At 41.1% G+C, this 20,934-nt stretch overlaps 1 protein-coding gene across 1 annotated transcript in view; it reads right to left on the bottom strand.

The window, feature by feature from the left end:
* Positions 1 to 20,934, bottom strand: part of dock1 (dedicator of cytokinesis 1) — a 693,250-nt gene that overhangs the window by 584,067 nt on the left and 88,249 nt on the right. The window contains exons 5-7 of the mRNA XM_041210280.1: positions 13,431 to 13,527; positions 8,770 to 8,918; positions 2,335 to 2,470 (exon numbers count right to left, since the gene is read on the bottom strand). Of these exons, the coding sequence (XP_041066214.1) occupies positions 2,335 to 2,470; positions 8,770 to 8,918; positions 13,431 to 13,527 (382 nt within the window). The remainder of the gene's footprint in view (positions 1 to 2,334; positions 2,471 to 8,769; positions 8,919 to 13,430; positions 13,528 to 20,934) is intronic.

Genomic DNA, 20,934 nt, shown 5'->3' with positions numbered 1-20,934 from the left:
AGATCCCAAGGTTGTCTTAGCAGGGTGGATGTAGAAAGAATATTTCCTCTTGTTGGAGAATCTAGAACTGGGTGTCACTGTTTAAAAATAAGGGGTCATCCATTGAAAACAGAGATGAGGAGAGTTTTTTTCTCAGGGGGTACTGAGTCTTTGCAACGTTCGTCCTCAAAAGGTAAAGGTAGCGGAGTCTTTGAAGGTAGAGCTACATAGATTCTTGATAAGCAAGGGAGTGGAAAGTTTTCGGGGGGGAAGGTGGGAATGTGGAGTTACAATCAGATCAGCCATGATCTTATTGAATTGCAGAGCATACTCTCACTTCCTCCGATTGCTTTGGTAAAACCAGCCTCATTACCACTTCTATTCAAGGTACTATTAAATTCATTTCTAAAATTATCTTTCACACTGTTATTTGCTACAAATTTGAATAGTAACTCTTGGTTCAATAATTTGCTATTAACACTTCTGCATTTTACTCAGCTCTTTCTTTAGCATCTAATTCCAAAGTGTACACCCTTACTGTTTACACACCAGAGTATATTTTTGTGCACCAAATGTGCACAATCCCAGGGGTCACTGTTCTTAGCAATCAGATACATCATGAGACCTTCTGTGATCTTCCAGACTTCAGAAAGCGGCAGAATAAACACCATCAGACCATGGTTTAGATTATAAACTATGGAATAGGTTTATTAAAAATAGCAGACAAGCTGTAGCAATATAGAATACAGATTAAACAGGACAGTCCTTAGATAGAGAAAATAATAAGAAAATGCAGCCCTGTACCAACAGCTTTAGTAATACCAGATCTTAAGATAGCATCTTTTAACAATAACATTACATGAGATTTGTCTTCAGGGCTTCAAGAGCCACCCACTATTCTCTTTACTGCCTCAGAACTGCTACAGACCTAGTTGAAAAATATACTTCCCATTGCCTTTGAAACTCAATTAACAACAAAGGAAATCAAATATGAATCTTGTAAAAACAAAAAGCTGCCAAGTATACATGGAATTGGAGACAGAGAATGTTCAGTGGCAGCAAATTCCAGATAAGGTGATTGATGCAAATCCATTTGCTATCCGGCTACAAACCTGAATTCACTGAATTAACTGTTCATAGAACAAAGGCAGTAGCCATCAGGAATTGCTTCTGTTATCAACCCAAATAGTTCTGCCAATAATGAATATTAGCACCAAAAAGCCAGCTGGTCTTATCCCAGCCAGTTTCTCTCTAGAAGTGGAAAAGCTGGCACAATGAAATGCATAGCTCTCAAACTGGGTTACTTCTTGAAACAATCGCAGTTTAACTCTAGAATGAGTATGAAGAAAACAAACAACCACCATGGACAGGTTGAGCTTTTTTATTTTAAAAATTAGGGCATTATTATAAATTATTTGTATAAACTAATTTCTAGTCTGCCTACTGAATTTTCACATCAAGAAATTCATAAGATAAATATGTACTCAAATTATTAAGCTAATTACAAAATTCAAACCAGGGTTGTAATGAAAAAATCAAATGTGGCACTAAACAGAGGCACTTATCCAAGTTTGCATAGTAGCTTATGGCAATTGAGTTGAATTAAACTCTGCCACTTACAGGGGAAATTTTGTAGACAACAGATACATTGCCTAAATAAGTCAGATTTTAGCTCTGTACTTTAAACTCCCCTCAATTCAATGCATTGAGTCTTATGAGGAACAATAAGCAATAGTTGGAGCTTACCTATTATTAAATTGTTCTTTTAAAATTTATTTCAAATTACCACTCTGTTAAATTCTAAAGCATTTATAATTATGGCATTTTTACAATTAAACTGCAAAAACTAACAGAGTCTTTTATTTACAGTTTTATGCAGGCATAAATGTATGAATCGGAGTGGAGATCATTTCGAACAGGAAGACTGTGGGGCACATGCAACTGTACAATATTTGCTCAGATATAATGATCACCTGCACTATTTGCCAAATTGATCACTATACCTGGATGATACCATAAAAGTAATTTAGACAAATTACATTAAGTAAAAGTTTCAATTTTTACCTCAAGTAATACAATCTTGCAACATTTCCCTTATTCGATCTTAATTTAAAAGAGAATGTAGAAGGTTCAGAAAAGACATCTTCATGTTCCTTATTTTTCGAAACACTTTGCAAGATCATCCAATATTTCTTTAAGTACCATAAACAAAAAGCTTACCCCAAATTTGACAAAACATTTTCAAGACCTTTAGCACATAATAATGGACAATGTATAAAAATCAAAGCCAGGCAAAAATTCAGAAGTGAATGGTTTACAGCATTTTAACTGCAATTGACTATTTATTTTAATCACCTTTTCTTCCTCGATTCTTTCTTCTATTCGTTTCAATGCCATCTCATGAGCTCTAAACAGACTGATGGTGCTAGTTTGATCAGGATCTAAAATGTTGCCATCTTCATCTCGTACCACCAAATCGAGATCAAGGATTCTTGAAATTAATAAGAGCAGAATTGTAATAAACTAAATATATGACACATCTCTAAACGTTCCATGTTAACTCCAGCAAAAGCAAAGCCCATGGTGATCTAATGTGACATTTCTATTTTGTTATAAAATGCCCCTAAACGAACCTGCAAAATTTAGGGGCTTTAATTTAAGGAAACTTTGAGGTGTGAGCACGTGCTCACAAGAACCTGGATAGTGACAATAATACGTTGTACTGCTGCGTATCTCTCCACTACACTTTGAAGATTTAATAAGCATTTCAGTAAAATGATTTTCCCCATTCATCCCTACTGAGGTTAACCATTTAAAAAAAAAATATGCAGTTTTTGTCTGTCCACACTTTTCAGATTGGTTTTGAGTTGATTTGTTCTGCACCTGTTCGATGGCAGTAGGTTGGTTAGATATTTTAAAACTTATAACATTTGGACAACTGAGCGTTGTCCACATGGGACATTTACTTTTCAGTGCCATTTTAAACCCAATGTTTTTTTTATATATGCAATACTTCTTATAGCTTTTCCAGTCAGAAGTTTTGATTCTGTTGAAGTCTTTGCTGAAAGAATATCTAGAAATCCTGTATTTAAAGAAGTGCTGTTACAATAAAGAAACTACTTTGACTGCAAATGTTTTGCCGATCTCTGCTATGGTGCACACAAGACACGTGGGGACGCAGAGGACTGCAGTAAATTAAAGTGATAAGCGAGTATTGTTCATGTGGGCACATTTAGTTTTCAGCACACTGATTTTTTTTTTTTAAAATCTAATCCCATTTATTGCACTCAATTAATCTTTGAGGTATGTGCGTCTTTCAGGGAAGTGGTTCCTCACTGCAATTTATATTAAACCCAACCTTTTCACACATGCACATCTTTATGTAGCTTTTGCCAGAGTCAGAAGTTTTAATTCTGAAAGAATAATTAGAGATCCTGAATTTAAAAAGTGCTTTTGAAATAAAGTTCCTTTGATCACAAAGGTTTTTGCTGACTTAAGCTATGGTGTACGGAGACACGTGGGGTACATGGAGAACTGGAGCATTTGATGAACAAGGGGCTGCGAATGGCTGGTGGTAGCGGCAGCAAAAATAGCAAAAGCTAAAAGTGTGACCTGAGATACTTAATCTATTATAATAATACGCAGTTTCTGTCTATCCACACTTTTGATTGGTCAGTGGGTTGATTCTGTGGGCAAAGCCAGGTGCAGGCGAAGTCACATAGGATGCGCAGAGGACTAGAGTGCATATTGCACATGCAGCTACCAATGGTAGGTGGCAGTGGAGTGAGGGTGGGTTGTTGGAGAAAATGAGCAGCAGAGGTAAGAGTGGGCCCAACAACAAAATTACCCTAATCAAAAATCAGAATACTGCAGATGCTGGAAATCTGAAATAAAAACAGAAAATGCTTGTAATACACAGCAGGTTATGGCAGCATCTATGGAGGGAAATAGAGTTAATGTTTCAGGTCTGTGACTTTTCATCAGGACAAGGAAAAGATAGAGATGTAATAGGTTTTGAGCAAGGACAAAAGGAAGGTCTGTGATAAGGTGGAAGTCAAGAGAGATTGATTGACAGCAGAGATCGATTGACAGCAGAGATCGTCTTCCAGGGCCAAAGAGAATAGTTAGGGAACCAAGGGTCCAGTGAGAGGGAGGAATTGAAGAAAATCAGTATTAGTAAAAAAAGATGGTGCTAGAGAAATTAATGGGGTTAAAGGCTGAAATATCCCCAGGGCCTGATAATCTACATCACAGAGTACTAAAGGAAGTGGCCCCAGAAATATTGGATGCATTGGTGGTCATCTTCCAAAATTCTATAGACTCTGGAGCAGTTCCTATAGATTGGAGGGTGGCAAATGTAACCACACTATTTAAAAAAGGAGGGAGAACAAAACAGAGAATTACAGACCAGTTAGTCTAACATCAGTAGTGGGGAAAATGCTTGAGTCTATTGTAAAATACATGGTAACAGAACACTTGGTAAGCATTAACAGGGTCAGCCAAAGTCAGCATGGGTTTATAAAAGGGAAATCATGCTTAACTAATCTACTGGAGTTTTTTGAGGATGTAACTAGTAGAATAGATAAGAACCAGTGGATGTGGTGTATTTGGATTTCAAGAGGGCTTTTGATGAGGTCCCACATAAGAGGCCAGTGGGCAAAATTAAAGCACTTCAGATTGGGAGTAATATACTGGCATGGATTGAGAATTAGTTGACAGACCAGAACTGAGTTTGGGAATAAATGGGTCTTTTTCCAGATGGCAGGGGGTGGCTAGTGGTGCACTGCAGGGATCAGTGCTTGGGCCCCAGCCATTCATGCTATATATAAATGACTTGGATGAGGGTACCAAATGCAATATTTCCAAGTTTGCTGACGTCACAAAACTGGGCAGGGTTGTGAGGAAGATGCAAGGATGCTTCAGGATGATTTAGATGTGTGTGTGGGCAAACACATGGCGGATGCAATATAATGTGGATAAATGTGAAGTTATACACTTCAGTGTAAAAAACAGAAAGGCAGACTATTATTTAAATGATGATATATTGAAAAATGTGGATGTACAAAGGGATCTGGGTGTCCTTGTACACCAGTCAATGAAAGTAAAAAGGCAGGTGCAGCAAACAATTAGGAAGGCAAGTAGTATGTTGGCTTTCATTGCAAGAGGATTTGAGTTCAGAAGTAGGGATGCCTTATTGCAGTTAATACAGAGCCTTGATGAGACCACACCTGGAGTATTGTGTGTAGTTTTGGTCTCCCAACCTAAGAAAGAATATACTTGCCATAGAGGGAGTGCAGCGAAGGTTCATAGGCTGACACCAGGGATGGCAGGACTATCATATGAGGAGAGATTGGTTCGACGGGGCCTGTATTCACTAGAGTTTAAAAGAATAAGAGGGGATCTGATTGAAAGGTATAAAATTCTAACAGGGCTGGACAGACTGGATGCAGGGAGGATGTTTCCCCTGGTTGGGGAGTCTAGAACCAGGGGCCACAGTCTCAGCATATGGGGCAAACCATTTAGGACTGAAATTAGGAAAAATGTCTTCACTCAGACGGTGGTCAACCTGTGGAATTCTCTACCCAAAAGACTGTGGAGGCCAGGTCACTTACTATATTCGAGAAAGAAACTGATAATTTTGGGATATTAGGGGCAGCAAGGGATATGGAGAGAAAGCGGGAATGTGGCGGAGAAAGGGGATCAGCCATGATCATAATGAATGGCAAAGCAGGCTCGAAGGGCCGAATGGCCCACTACTGCTCCTAGTTTCTATGTTTGATGGGGCAAGAAGTGGTGCCTAGAGCAAGTGGGCTACTGACTGAAGGAAAAAAAAAAGCAAAAAAAAAGGAAACAAAATAAGAACAGGGATTATGGTCTGAAATGTTGAGTTCAGAAGGCTATAAAGACCTAATCAAAATATGAGATGCTGTTCCTCAAGCTTACTTTGATCTTCACTGGAACAATGCTGTAGTTACCCTAGCTGGAGGGGTTTAGGTAAGGGTGGAGGAAACAGCACAAGAGGTACGATTGGTGCTGATAACGATAAGAGGGGCTGGTGGAGAAAGAAAAACAGCAAAAGGCAAAGCTGTGACGAGATACTTGATCTATTGTAATAATGAGCAGTTTTTGCCTGTCCATATTGTTCACATTAATCAGTGAGTTGATTTGGTGGGTGGAGCTAAGCATACACAGAGGACTGGAGCGCATGATGCACGTGTGGCTGCCAACAGTTCATGGCAGAGACTTGGGGGAAGGGTTTGTGCAGTTATAGAACAGCAGAAGGTAAGGGAAGCCCAACAACAAAGTTAAAAGCAAAATACTGCAGATGCTGGAAATCTGAAACAAAAACAAAAGTACCTGGAAAAACTCAGCAGGTTTGACAGCATATTCGGAGACGAATACAGTTCACGTTTCAAGTCCGTATGACTCTTCATCAGAACTAAGAAATATAGAAATGAGGTGGAATATAAGCTGGGTGAAGGGGGGTGGGACAGATAGAGCTGGATAGAGGGCCAGTGACAGGCGCAGGCAAAGAAGAGATTACCAAAGATGTCATAAACAAAAGGACAAAGGGGTGTTGACGGTGGTGATATTAGCTGAGGAATGTGCTAATGATGACATTAAGGGTAGAAAGCAGGATGAGCAAGTGACAGATAGCCCTAGTGGGGGTGGGGTGGGGGGAAGGGATTGAAATAGGCTAAATAGGTATAGATAAAACAATGGATGGAAATACATTTAATAATAATGGAAATAGGTGGGAAAGAATATATATATATATAAAAAATCATAAATTATTGGAAAAAGAGGGATCAGAAAGGGGATGGGGGTGGAGGAGAGAGTTCATGATCTAAAGTTGCTGAACTCAATATTAAGTCCGAAAGGCTGTAAAGTTACCTTGCCTTGAGGAACAGGGGAATAGCAATGGTGGAGAGGGGTGAGAATAGCAAGGAAGGAAAGATAATACAAAGAACAGCAGTGGCATAAGATGGCAGAATACATGGGAGGTATTGGCATGCACTGAATGGGGAATAGGGATAGCATTGGAAGAGGGGGTGGGATGGGGATGATAGATCTCAGAGGAATGGCATGCATATTGCATGAGAGGGACGGCATGCAATGGGATTTAAAATAAGTACTGTTGCAATAAAGATACTAATTTGACATCTTTTGTGGGTCTCTTTATATAAATATATATACATACACACATACATATAAGTAATTATTACATGTACACACATTTCTTTTACAAACAATTACCAATATATTTTTGCCATGACCATCAATTGGGTCACATTGCAAGTATATTTAAAAAATGAGTATTTATGAACAATGTTATCAGCAATGAGTGCATTCTATTGGGGACAGGTGAATGAAACAGCGTCCTTATGTTCCTTTAGTGAGACTGCAAATAATGATTAATACCGTAAATAACATGGGAAGAAATTCACTCTATCAAGTATTTTGCTGTAGGCAAACGCTGGGGTACATTGGTATTTTTCTCTTTCTTGTGATTTAATTAGCCTTACTACAGCAAACAACGTAAATATTAATCTCCCCACTTTGACAAAGACAATATTAGGAATTCATTAATTTCACCATCATTTAAGCAGTGTGAAGGTCTTCCTCATTTCTGGGGTTAATAAATAAATTCCCTGGTTCCTCACCTGTTGCCCATTATAAGAGCAGTGCTAACAATTTCAAATCATTTGTGTGTGCACAGTCACAAATCTTCACATGCAAATTTATGCCACAAAGCAGCTTATTATGCAGTTTCGCAACGGAAGCAGCTATTGTCATGAAATTATTCATCTCTGCTCTTTCCATATTTCTGAAGGTCATCATACAATTGGGACATGAGCATTTTAAAAATAGTTTTAAAAATGAATAGAAATTTGCATATGCATATTCGAAGAACAGACCATTTGAGCTGACCGAGGATATGAAGATAACAGCTTTCGTTTATGGCATGGATATTGAGAACTTGGTTTCAGTACATTTTATGGCTTTGCAATGAATGTAACTAATGTACAAATTTACATACAGTTTGAAGCTGAAATACATGCATTACCTCTCACTTAATCATAGCATTAATAAAATCTAATGTCAGTGATTATTAGTAACATCTCATTCAGAATTTTATAGCTGATCACCCAAATTATAAAACCAAATGGTGATCAATGGTTAGGTCAGAATTTTCAACATCATGGATAATAGATCATTTGAATGTCAACATTAGCACTCTTAGCTTCAGAGATTACCAAAGTAAAAGTAGGAGAATGATAGCTTGAAGAACAGGAGGAATTTCGCCTCTTGAGGATAGACTGAACAAAAGCAAATGCCCAAGAAGGTTTAGTTGACACAGGAGAGGTTGAAGAGGTGGCAAAGCATAGAGTCAAGTCCAACAGCTAAGTACAAAAGCACCCAACTTGAGAACAATGAATTTATATCCATTCCTCAAAGTTACTTTTGACAGTTGATTCTTAATTATGGAATTAATCTCACAATATAGCCTCCTACATTCAGTCTTTGGTCAACTGGGTAAACCTATCACTCTTTAAACTATCACAAAATGCTTGAAAATTGAATAAAGCTGCAGATGGACATAAACGCACATCAAATGTCCCACACAAAAATAAATGGTCAGTAGAATAAATATTCCATTCAAAATAGATTGACAAGCTACTAATGTTTAAATTGCATATTATTGATCAACAATACCAATATTTCACAGGCTAAAATAGTCAGATGTGAAGAAGAATAGTTTATTTAGATATTTTATATTGTGCAGACCTGTTGCCGTAATCTATTTTGGCAGTGACTTTCTGTTTCAGTTCCTTCAGCTCATCTTGTGGGAGTGTTCCAGAAAGTATCTGAGATCGCCATTCAATAAGATCATACATCATGTGCCTAACTCGGCTGAACATCTCTCTGTTGTCATTCTAAAGTAGAAAAGATTTGAATAGAAAATTAAATACATTATATAGAAAATAATAAGTGTTTCACAAAACCATTCTCAACATCGTTCAACAAAACTGCCACAAGTTAATCTTACCAACAAAGAATATTGTTCACTAAGTTTTGAATTGCTGGCTATAAAACCTGTTGCACAAACTTTTATGTGTACAGAAGATATTTCTACATTGACAATTCATAGGTGCCAAGGCAAGGGGCATCACCAAAAAGGTGCAGAATATTCTGCCAAGGGGGAAAAGGGTACAGTCAGAAGTTGTGGCTCATTTCGGTCCAATGATATAGGAAGGAAGGTGCATTGAGATCCTGCAATTAGAATTTAAAGTGCTAGGGGGGTGGTTAAAAAGCAGAATTTTAAAACGTAAGTAATCTCTGGATCACTTCTAGTATCATGCACCAGACAGAAGAACATTTAGTATGTAGGAGAAAACAGACCAAGAAAGGGTGCATTCTCTTTTATAACATTAGCTGCCATTTAAAGGTATCTGGTCCTTCAGTGGGTTGTTGGGTGAGTGGGTAGTGTTGGGGGGGATGGATGGGTTGGGTTGGTTTGGGGGGGAATAGTTGCGTTGGGTTGGTGGGATGATTTGGGGTGTCGGTTGTGGTACTCAGTTTAGTTACACCGGCTAATCACACAATTAGACCAGGTATCAACCAGTGTAACATTTCTTGGGTATGTATGCAGGTAAGTCCTGCATCTGGCCTAATTCTCTGAGACTGAGCTCGGTGTTGGAGACATTCGCAGAGGGTCCTGGGCAGCAGAAATTAGCCCATTGGAAGTTTAAACGTTTTGGCAGTTTCAGCGCATGTGCATGTGTCAGGACATCCGTGGGGTCGGACACACATCTCCCAACTTATTCCAGAGTTCATCCATACATATACCGGAATATTTGGGCCTATATCTTCCTCACGTTTATTACTATACTCTCAGTTTTTACTACTCTTGCAAGTTTTGTCTTCTGTAAATTTTGAAAGGGTGCCCTGTATCTTCCCCAAATCCAAAACACTATATTTAATAAAACTGGCAGTGGTCTAGTACTGCACCTTTGAGAATACCACAGTCTCCCTCCTTCCAGTGTGAAAACAACCTTTCACCATAACTGTATGCTTTGTACTCCACCAATTTTGCTGCTACTGCCCCTTTTATCCCATGGACTTCAACTTTGCTAACAAGCCTATACTTGATCAACCACCTTTTGAAAGACCAAATACACATCATCAGTTCCACTGCCCTCATCCCTGTTACCTCATCAAAAAATTCAATTAAATTAATCAAACATGATTTGCCTTTAACAAATCTACATTATTAGTCCTTTATTAGTGCATCAAAAAATTCAATTAAATTAATCAAACATGATTTGCCTTTAACAAATCTACATTATTAGTCTTTTATTAGTCCCCGCTTGTCCAAGTGACTGTTAATTTTCTCCTGGATTATAGTTGTTTCTAAACACTTCCCTACGACTTTTTTTTATTCATTCATGGGATGTGGTTGTCGCTGGCTAGGCAAACGTTTATTGCCCATCCCGAACTGCCCTTGTTCAGAGGGCATTTAAGAGTCACATTGACTACGTGCAGGAGAACCTTCTTGATCAGTATCTTTCCTGTCCAACAAGGAAGAGTCACCCACATTGCTGTGGGTCTGGAGTGACATGTAGGCCCGACCAGGTAAGGACAGATTTCCTTCCCTAAAGGTGGGGTAAACAGAATCAGTAGTAAGGGAATAGTAATCGATTCAAGCAAACTTTGGATAAATACTTGATGAGTAAAAACTGCAGGGATAAGAACATAGGAGTGGGACCAATTAGATTTCTTTTCAAAAGAGCTGGCGCAGGCTCAATGGACCAAAGGTTCTCATGTGTTGGACCATTTTGTAGGATTTGTATCCAAGCATGACAGTAAGGTGTGACTCATGCACTAGATTCCATGAAATGGTTACAACATTCTTTCAACATATAAGAGTCATATGAGAAGAGCCATGTCAACCTACATAAAGAGCTATTCCAATTTTTTAATGTTGTGTAGTGCAGTACTAGGGGAGATGCAGTAAGCTGCCAATTGGTGAGATTTTGCTACACTTGAAAACAAGAATTTTTTCAGAATCATATATAACTAAATGGTATTTTATGGCAGTAGGTTAACTTGGTCTCGGGAAATAGATTTAGTGGAAAAGGAAATGAATGGCCAAATATCCCAAATAAGTCACTCCCCAGAGCAGTCGCATGAATTCAGAATTGAGTGTGAAAATATATTCTACTGCAGTGCTGCAAAACTGCACTGTACAGGACCTTAAATGATCATTTCTGACCGGTCCTATTCTCTAGAAAATACTATAAAGGCACACAGCTCTTGCAGGCTGCAACGACATTTTTCACCAGGCAATTACACAACTCTCTCTCTCATTTGCTTTACAACCAAGGATCCTATTTATATGGAAGCAAGATAGAAAGACTTCCCATGAATGCTTGACTATCAACAAGCTTCTTATCAGTGTAGTTGGCCATTCTCTTTACAATGACTCCAAAAATCATAACATAACAGACTTTCTGAAATTTTGATGCCACTTATTCAATGTACATTATTTTGGGTCAGGTTTAATTTCATTCTTCGAATTCAGTTGGGGGGTGGGGGGGCGGGGGGGACAAAAAAATAGAAAAAAACAAGGAAAACAATACGATATTCAAAAATTCAGAAGCAATAAGAGAAATGATACCACTAAAGCATGTAAAAAACACTAAGTTGCAGTTAACCCCAGATCAATTGTTTCCTACACTAAGTTTTTTTAATTCATTGGATCTGGGCGTCACTAGCGAGACCAGCATTTGTTGCCCAGCCCTAATTTCCCATGAGAAGATGGTGGTGAGTGGCCTTCTTCATCTACTGCAATCCAGCTGGTGCCGGTACACAGTGCAATTATCAAGGGAGTTACAGGATTTTGACCCAGCAACAGTGAAGGAATAGCGACACAGTTCCAAGTCAGGATGGCGTGTGGTTTGAAGGGGAACTTGCAGGTGATGTGGCTGTTGCCCTTGTCCTTTTAGGTGGCAGAGGTCGCTGGCTTGGAAGATGCTGTTGAAGGAGTTTAGCAGGTTGTTGCAGTGCATCTTCTATGATATACACCAATGCCACTGTACATCCACAGTGGAGGGAGTGAATGGTTAAAGTGGTGGATGGGACGTCAATAAAGCAGGCAGTTTTGTCCTGGATGATGTTGAGCTTCTCCAATGTTGTTGGAGCCACACTCATCAAAGTAAGCAGATAGTACTCCATCACACTCCTGACTTGTGCCTTGCAGATGGTAGACAGGCTTTGGGGAGTCAGGAGTTACTTACCACAGAATTTCCAGCCTCTGGCCTGCTCTTGTAGCCACAGTATTTATATGGCTGGTCCAGTTCAGCTTTTGGGCAATGGTACCCCACAGCATGTTTATATTGGGGGATTCAGCAATGGTGAATGTCAAGGGAGGTGGTTAGATTCTCTCTTGTTGGAGATAGTCATTGCCTTGCACTTTTATGGTACAATTGTTACTTACCACTTATCAGCCCAAGCCTCAATGTGTTCTAGGTTTGCTGCATATGAACATGGACAACTTCAGTGTGAGGTGTCATGAATGGTACTGAACATTGTGCAATCAGCAAACATTCCCACTCCTGACTTTATGACGGAAGGAAGGTCATTGACCGAGCAACTGAAGATGATTGGGCATAGAACACTGTGCTGAGGAGCTGTAGCAATGATATATTGAAGCTGTGATGATTGACCTCCAACAACCACAACCATCTTCCTCTGTGCTTGGTATCACTCCAACCAGTGGAGAATTTCCCCCGACCCAGATTCCCACTGACTTCAATTTTGCTGTGACTCCTTGGTGCCACACTAAGTCAAATGCTGCCTTGATGTCAAGGGCAGTCATTCTCACCTCAGCTCGAGTTTAGCTCTTTTTCCCATGTTTGGGCCAAAGATGTAATGAGGTCAGGAGCCGATGGCCCTGCAGAAACCCAAACTGAGCATCAGCGACCATGTCATTGCTGTGTAAGTGCTGCTTGATAGCACTGTCAAAAATACCTCACACCGCTTTGCTGATGATCTGGAGTAGACTGATGGGTCAGTAATTGGCCAGATTTAATTTGTCCATACCAAGAATATGAATAGTTTAATTTTGAAAACAATTAGTTAGTTTTAATATCCCCCCCCCCCCCCCCCCCCCCCACCCCCACCTAAGGTGGTCAAATTCAGGTATAAACAAAGAAAGTGCAGGGAAAACAAGGTCAGAAAATTAAAGAGTTCAATCTATAGTTCAGTCTGATTGAGACATAGGAGTGCTACTTAATGTCAAAGACCAAGAGAGTAATCCTCATTACTGTGCTTCATGTAATTACAGTATCAATTCAGGAAACCAAAGTGTTTAACCAATGTTAAATATAATAGCTCAAACCATAAAAGTGTGGGAAAAAAATTTTAACAAATTGAATTTCACTCACAACATATAACTGCCGCCATATACTTGACCATTCTCGAAGGGTTGTCGTGACTTCCTGAACCAATGGAAGTTCATTTGGTGTAACGGTTTCATGTTGCCTTGAATGAAATTAAAAAAGTGTGATTATATTCGGATTGACAATTTAGTTTCCCAATTTAGATGTTTTCTTGCAGAAACATTCCTGTTTCAGCAACAAGATCAGATTTCATAGAAAATGTTACATCTGCAACTTATTAAAAATTCTGTTTGCGCATCTTTGCATTCCACAAACTTCGCTACCTGGCGTCATCATTTCAATCACATTTTTTCAACATTTAACACTGAAGTTGCCAATATCAACATACAATTCAATTCCTTTATATAACTTGATGCCTGAAGCCATTTGAAGATCCAAATGAATCACTCAAAATGTTTTTTTAAAAAGGACATTATATCCCAAAATAAGGCTTTAAACAAAAAGAAATTTCAAATTAAAGTAAATTTCAACACAGCATTACATTTACACAGTAAATTTGCTCATGTCTTGTCATACATTCATTCAAGTTTCTATTGCAAGGCTTCAGCCCAATTCAAAGGCCTAGGCTTAAAGTGGATATTTTTACATCTTAATAGTTCAGTTATGATAATCACATTCAGAGCGCATGCGATTTACACAAATTCTCAGCAAGCAATTTTTACACTTACAGGAACTAAGGGGAAGAAGGATGGATATTTAAAAAGAGCAGCTGAGAGCCAGGGGAGAGAATTAAAACAAGAGGGAACTGAGCAAAAACAGAATTATCTGGAAAAACTCAGCAAGTCTGGCAGCATCGGCGGAGAAGAAAAGAGTTGACGTTTTGAGTCCTCATGACCCTTCAACAGAACTTGAGTGAGTCCAAGAAAGAGTTGAAATATAAGCTGCTTTAAGGTGTGTGTTTGGGGGGCGGTGGGGGGGCGGTGGGGGGGGGGGGAGAGAGAGAGAGAGAGAGAGAGAGAGAGAGAGAGAGAGAGAGAGAGAGAAGTGGAGGGGGTTGGTGTGCTTGTAGGGACAAACAAGCAGTGATAGAAGCAAATCATCAAAAGATGTCACAAACAACAGAACAAAAGAACACATAGGTGTTAAAGTTGGTGATATTATCTAAACGAATTTGCTAATTAAGAATGGATGGTAGGGCACTCAAGGTATAGCTCTAGTGGGGGTGGGGGGAGCATAAAAGATTTAAAGATATTTAAAAATAATGGAAATAGGTGGGAAAAGAAAAATCTATATAATTTATTGGAAAAAACAAAAGGAAGGGGGAAGAAACAGGAAGGGGGTGGGGATGGAGGAGGGAGTTCAGGACCTAAAGTTGTTGAATTCAATATTCAGTCCGGAAGGCTTTAAAGTGCCTAGTCAGAAGATGAGGTGTTGTTCCTCCAGTTTGCGTTGGACTTCACTGGAACAATGCAGCAAGCCAAGGACAGACATGTGGGCAAGAGAGCAGGGCGGAGTATTAAAATGGCAAGCGACAGGGAGGTTTGGGTCATTCTTGCGGACAGACCGCAGGTGTTCTGCAAAGCGGTCGCCCAGTTTACGTTTGGTCTCTCCAATGTAGAGGAGACCACATTGGGAGCAACGAATGCAGTAGACTAAGTTGGGGGGAAATGCAAGTGAAATGCTGCTTCACTTGAAAGGAGTGTTTGGGTCCTTGGATGGTGAGGAGAGAGGAAGTGAAGGGGCAGGTGTTGCATCTTTTGCGTGGGCATGGGGTGGTGCCATAGGAGGGGGTTGAGGAGTAGGGGGTGATGGAGGAGCGGACCAGGGTGTCCGGAGGGAACGATCCCTACAGAATGCCGATAGGGGGGCTGAAGGGAAGACGTGTTTGGTGGTGGCATCATGCTGGAGTTGGCGGAAATGGCGGAGGATGATCCTTTGAATGCGGAGGCTGGTGGGGTGATAAGTGAGGACAAGGGGGACCCTATCATGTTTCTGGGAGGGAGGAGAAGGCGTGAGGGCGGATGCGCGGGAGATGGGCCGGACACGGTTGAGGGCCCTGTCAACGACTGTGGGTGGAAAACCTCAGTTAAGGAAGGAGGAGGACATGTCAGAGGAACTGTTTTTGAAGGTAGCATCATCGGAATAGATGCGATGGAGGCGAAGGAACTGAGAGAATGGGATGGAGTCCTTACAGGAAGCGGGGTGTGAGGAGCTGTAGTTGAGGTAGCTGTGGGAGTCGGTGGGTTTGTAATGGCTATTGGTGGACAGTCTATCAGCAGAGATTGAGACAGAGAGGTCAAGGAAGGGAAGGGAAGTGTCAGAGATGGACCATGCGAAAATGATGGAGGGGTGGAGATTGGAAGCAAAATTAATCAATTTTTCCAAGTCCCAACGAGAGCATGAAGCAGCACCGAAGTAATCATCGATGTACCGGAGAAAGAGTTGTGGAAGGGGGCCGGAGTAGGACTGGAACAAGGAATATTCCACATACCCCATAAAGAGACAGGCATAGCTGGGGCCCATGCGGGTACCCATAGCCACACCTTTTATTTGGAGGAAGTGAGAGGAGTTGAAGGAGAAATTGTTCAGTGTGAGAACAAAGAGATAAAAACAAAAAAACTGCGGATGCTGGAAATCCAAAACAAAAACAGAATTACCTGGAAAAACTCAGCAGGTCTGGCAGCATCGGCGGAGAAGAAAAGAGTTGACGTTTCGAGTCCTCATGACCCTTCGACAGAACTTGTGTTCGAGTCCAAGAAAGAGTTGAAATATAAGCTGGTTTAAGGTGTGTGTGTGGGGGGCGGAGAGATAGAGAGACAAAGAGGTGGAGGGGGGGGTGGGGGTGTGTGGTTGTAGGGACAAACAAGCAGTGATAGAAGCAGATCATCAAAAGATGTCAACGACAATAGTACAATAGAACACATAGGTGTTAAAATTAAAGTTGGTGATATTAGTTCAGCCAGACGGAGGAGAGTGGTGGTGGATGGGGATTGTTCGGGACTCTGTTCGAGGAAGAAGCTAAGGGCCCTCAGACCATCCTGGTGGGGATGGAGGTGTAGAGGGATTGGACGTCCATGGTGAAGAGGAAGCGGTTGGGGCCAGGGAACTGGAAATTGTTGATGTGACGTAAGGTGTCAGAGGAATCACGGATGTAGGTGGGAAGGGACTGGACAAGGGGAGAGAGAAGGGAGTCAAGATAACGAGAAATGAGTTCTGTGGGGCAGGACCAAGCTGACACGATTGGTCTACCGGGGCAGTTCTGTTTGTGGATTTTGGGTAGGAGATAGAAGCGGGCCGTTCGAGGTTGGGCGACTATCAGGTTGGAAGCTGTGGGAGGAAGATCCCCAGAGGAGATGAGGTCAGTGACAGTCCTGGAAACAATGGCTTGATGTTCAGTGGTGGGGTCATGGTCCAGGGAGAGGTAGGAGGAAGTGTCTGCGAGTTGACGCTCAGCCTCCATGAGGTAGAGGTCAGTGCGCCAGACAACAACAGCACCACCGTTGTCAGCGGGTTTGATGACAATGTCAGGGTTGGACCTGAGAGAATGGAGTGCAGTAAGTTCAGAGAGAGAGAGATTAGAATGGGTGAGAGGAGCAGAGAAATTGAGACGACTAATGTCGCGCCGACAGTTCTCAATGAAAAGATCAAGAGAAGGTAAGAATCCAGAGGGAGGGGTCCAGGTGGAGGGAGAGTATTGGAGGTGGGTAAAAGGATCCTTTGAACGGGGAGAGGATCCTGCCCAAAGAAGTGAGCCCGAAGACGAAGACGGCGGAAGAAGAGTTCAGCATCATGCGAGGTAATTCTGTTTTTGTTTTGGATTTCCAGCATCCGCAGTTTTTTTGTTTTTATCTCTGGGAACTGAGCAGCCAGATCAGAGATTTAAAAGAGGGAAACTGAGCACTCAGGGTGGAGATTTAAAAAGAGCATGAGCTGAGAGTCAAAGGGAAGCAGGATTCGGCTGTCCAGGAAGCAAAGTAACACCACACAATGAGGCGATATGTGCAGTGAGTTTGAATTTCAAGTCTTAAATTAATCTAAATTAATCAACTATAGCGTAAGTTTAAATTGATTGATTGGTTAAATAATTAGTACAAATACTAAAAACTGAAGCCAATTTTATAACATAATTACAATCAGTGCTCAACTAATCAGATCTTGGTGATAAAGTTAAAATTAAATAAGGGATAACAACGTTAAAGGGTTCTGAATTTTTCAGGAAATTAAATTATTTAAAACCTTAAACTTTAAGTTGAACATTTCAGTTAAAGTCCCGAGAAGTTAAAGTGACGTTGGCACAATAGAAGCAGCTGATTGGCAAGTAGTTGGTGAGTCCTTATTTATTTGAGTAGTAAGTTTAATAGTCTAATTAATAGAGGCAAAGCAGGTCATCTATGACTCATGGATTGTGCATCAAATTCCATGTGGGAACTCCTGGACACTTCTCATGTCCTGGACAATATCAGGATCTGTTGTCAGCTGCAGCTGCTTGAGCTCCAGGTTTCAAGCTTAGATCAGCAGCTGGTGTCACTGCAGCACATCCACAAGGTTGAGAGTTTTGTTGCTAGCACATTTATAGCTGTGGTCACCCACATCTTATGGGTATGCCAGGAGAGGGTGAATGAGTGACCGCCAGGCAGTCAAGAAGAATCAGGCAGGCAGTGCAGGAGTTCCAAGTGGCACCCCATCCACAAACATTCACTCCCTCTTCCACCAACACACAGTGGCAGCAGTGTGTACAATCCACAAGATGTACTGCTGGAACTCACCAAGGCTCCTTGGACAGCACCTCCCATACCCATGACCGCTACCACCTAGAAGGACAAGGTCAGCAGACACATGGGCACACCATCACCTGGAAGTTTCCCTCCAAGCCACTCACCACCCTGACCTCGAAATATATCACAGTTCCTTCACTGTTACTGGGTCAAAACCCTGGAACTTCTTCCTAACAGCACTGTGGGTGTACCTATACCACAAGGGCTGTAGCTGTTCAAGAAGGCCACCTTCTCAAAAGCAATTAGGGATGGGCAATAAATACTGGCCTAGCCAGCAACACCCACATCCCATAAATTTATAAAAAAACTAATTCTCCAACTGTGTTCAATTCTGAATACTGGTGACAGTGATGATTTCTCTGTGGAGTGCAGCCGGAGCCAAGTCTGTAGAACCACAGCTGGCTCAGGTAAACAGGAGGGCAGGAAGAAAATTGAAGAATGAATAGTGATAGGGAATTTGATAGTTAGGGGAACAAACAGGGGTTTCTATGGCCACAGACGTGAATCCAGGATGGTATGCTGCCTCCCTGGTGCTGGGTCAAGGATGTCACTGAGTGGCTGCAGAGCACTCTCAGGGGAGGGTGAACCACTATCGGTCGTGGCCCATAGCAGCACCAAAGAAATAGGTAGAAAGAGGGATGAGATCCTGCAGGCAGAACTTAGAGAGGTAGGAGGGAAACTAGCAAGCAGAGCCTCAAAAGTTAATAATCTCTGGACTGCTCCCACCTTGACACCTAGTGAGTACAGGAGGAGAGAACATGAGTGCATGGTTGGGGATATGGTACAGGAGGGTGGGGTTTAGATTCCTGATACATTGATTCTAGGAGAGATGGGACCTGTGCAGAACATATGAGTTGCACCTGAACAGACCTAGAACCAATATCCTTGTGGGGTGATTCGCTAGTTCTATTAGGGAGGGTTTAAAATAACTTGGCAGAAATGTGGGAACTAGGAAATATTAGCAAGGTAAAACAGAGAATTGGGAGCGATGGATAGCACTAGGGTAGGAAACAGGATGGTGTTCGGTGGGGTTAGAGTACGAGACAATCAACTAAGTCTAAACTATGTTTACTGTGTGTATGACAGATATCAGGCAAGTAACAGAATTAAGAACCAGACTGAACATAGAAAATTCAGAGGAGATGAGAAAATTAAATAAGAGAAGCAGAGAGAGAGTAGATGAGGAGACTAGTAGGTAACACCAAAGGGATTCCAAAAGTTTACTATAGGCATATAAATCGGAAGAGAGCAGTAAAATGAGGAGTAGGGCCGATCAGAGAAGAAAAAAGGAGATTTATTCATGAAGATAGAGGGCATTTCTGAGATACTAATTGAGTACTTTGCATCTGTTTTTACTAAGGAAGAAGGTGCTGCCCAAGTCATAATATAAGAGAAGGTAGCTGAGACACTGGATAGTGTTAGGAAATAGAGGTAGTTTAAGTACAAATATTTGTATTTGCAGGTGTTAGGAATGAGTTTCAGCTTTAAAGTTTAAGTTTGATTTGCATTTCTGTATCTGCGTGTTAAGGAAGGTCAAATCGAGTTTTAGTTTCACTTTAAAAGGGTGCTTGCATTTCTAATGAGTTTTATGACTCCTAGAAGTTAAACAAACACAACAGCAGAAAACTAGCTGTTGCCTAGCAACAGGAGGCCGGAGAGGCAGATCCCTCCCACAAACACACACATACAAGAGCAACAGCAGTTTGTTTTGGAAGCTGTTGGAATTCAGTTGGTTTGAAGACAGCTGTGAAGCAGAAGCAACCTAGAAGGGAACAGATAGCCAGTCCCAAGCTAAGGAAAACTCCAAAAATCCATGGGAGTGGAAGGGGGGAAAACAGGCCTTCTAGTCAAAGGAAGGACAGGAACCTGGAAAAAGTCCTGTTAAGTAAAGTCAAGAGTGAGGGGCAGAGAGAAAGGCTCCAAGCTTCAGATTTAAAGACAACAGCTGCAGAAAGCAGATTTAAAGTGAGAACAGAAGGTCCAAAAGGTACAGCTGAAGGTCTGTAACTCTTTCCTGTGGGCATGTGAAACAGTGGTGTACTGTTGACAGCTGAGTCAGTCAGTGAAAGAGAGTGCATGGAAGACAACCTGAATGCATGTGTGGACCTAGGGAAGAGGAACATCAGAAGGAGAGTTCAAAGCCCTGGAGATGAACTCTTGCAGAAGGCATCTGAGAGAAAACATTGGTTTGGTAGAAGATTCCAAAGCAAGAATTTGGAGAGTGGAGATTGGAAACCCTCGTGTGAAAAATGGAGTTCAGTGAGACTGGTTGGCTCACGGTGTAACAAGCGTTGTGGTGGAGGGGGGGTAGTCGAGGAGAGATCCAAAGAATCTGGTTGAGGTAGCGTTTATCACTTGGTTTCAGAGTGTGGCGTGTCTGACCACAGGGTGCCTGTTGGTACATGGACTATATACTTTAAATATCCATAGCAAGTACTTTTGTAACTTGTGTTATCCTCACAAATCTTTGTATATCCATAGTTGCGGGTGAAGGAGTATTGTAACATTGTTCAGCTTTTCTTGTTGAAAAAATGTTTTATTCTTTTGTTAAAAGTTCATCAGCTGACTCTTGTGACTCTGTTCAGTAGCTACTCTCCATGTAGCAAAACAAACAAATAAAAATTAGGATCTATCAAGCTGGGTTTCACTCTGGGATCATGCTCATCAAGGGGTAACATCAGCTGGGATCATAACAATGGGCTAAAAATCTATAAAGAGGTGGTATTGTATAGGCTATCTGTAATTAAAAGTTGATAAGTCACTAGGGCCTGATA

Source organism: Carcharodon carcharias, chromosome 17, assembly GCF_017639515.1.
Source record: "Carcharodon carcharias isolate sCarCar2 chromosome 17, sCarCar2.pri, whole genome shotgun sequence".
NCBI lineage: Eukaryota > Metazoa > Chordata > Chondrichthyes > Lamniformes > Lamnidae > Carcharodon > Carcharodon carcharias.
This window is presented reverse-complemented; position numbering and strand designations above follow the sequence as displayed.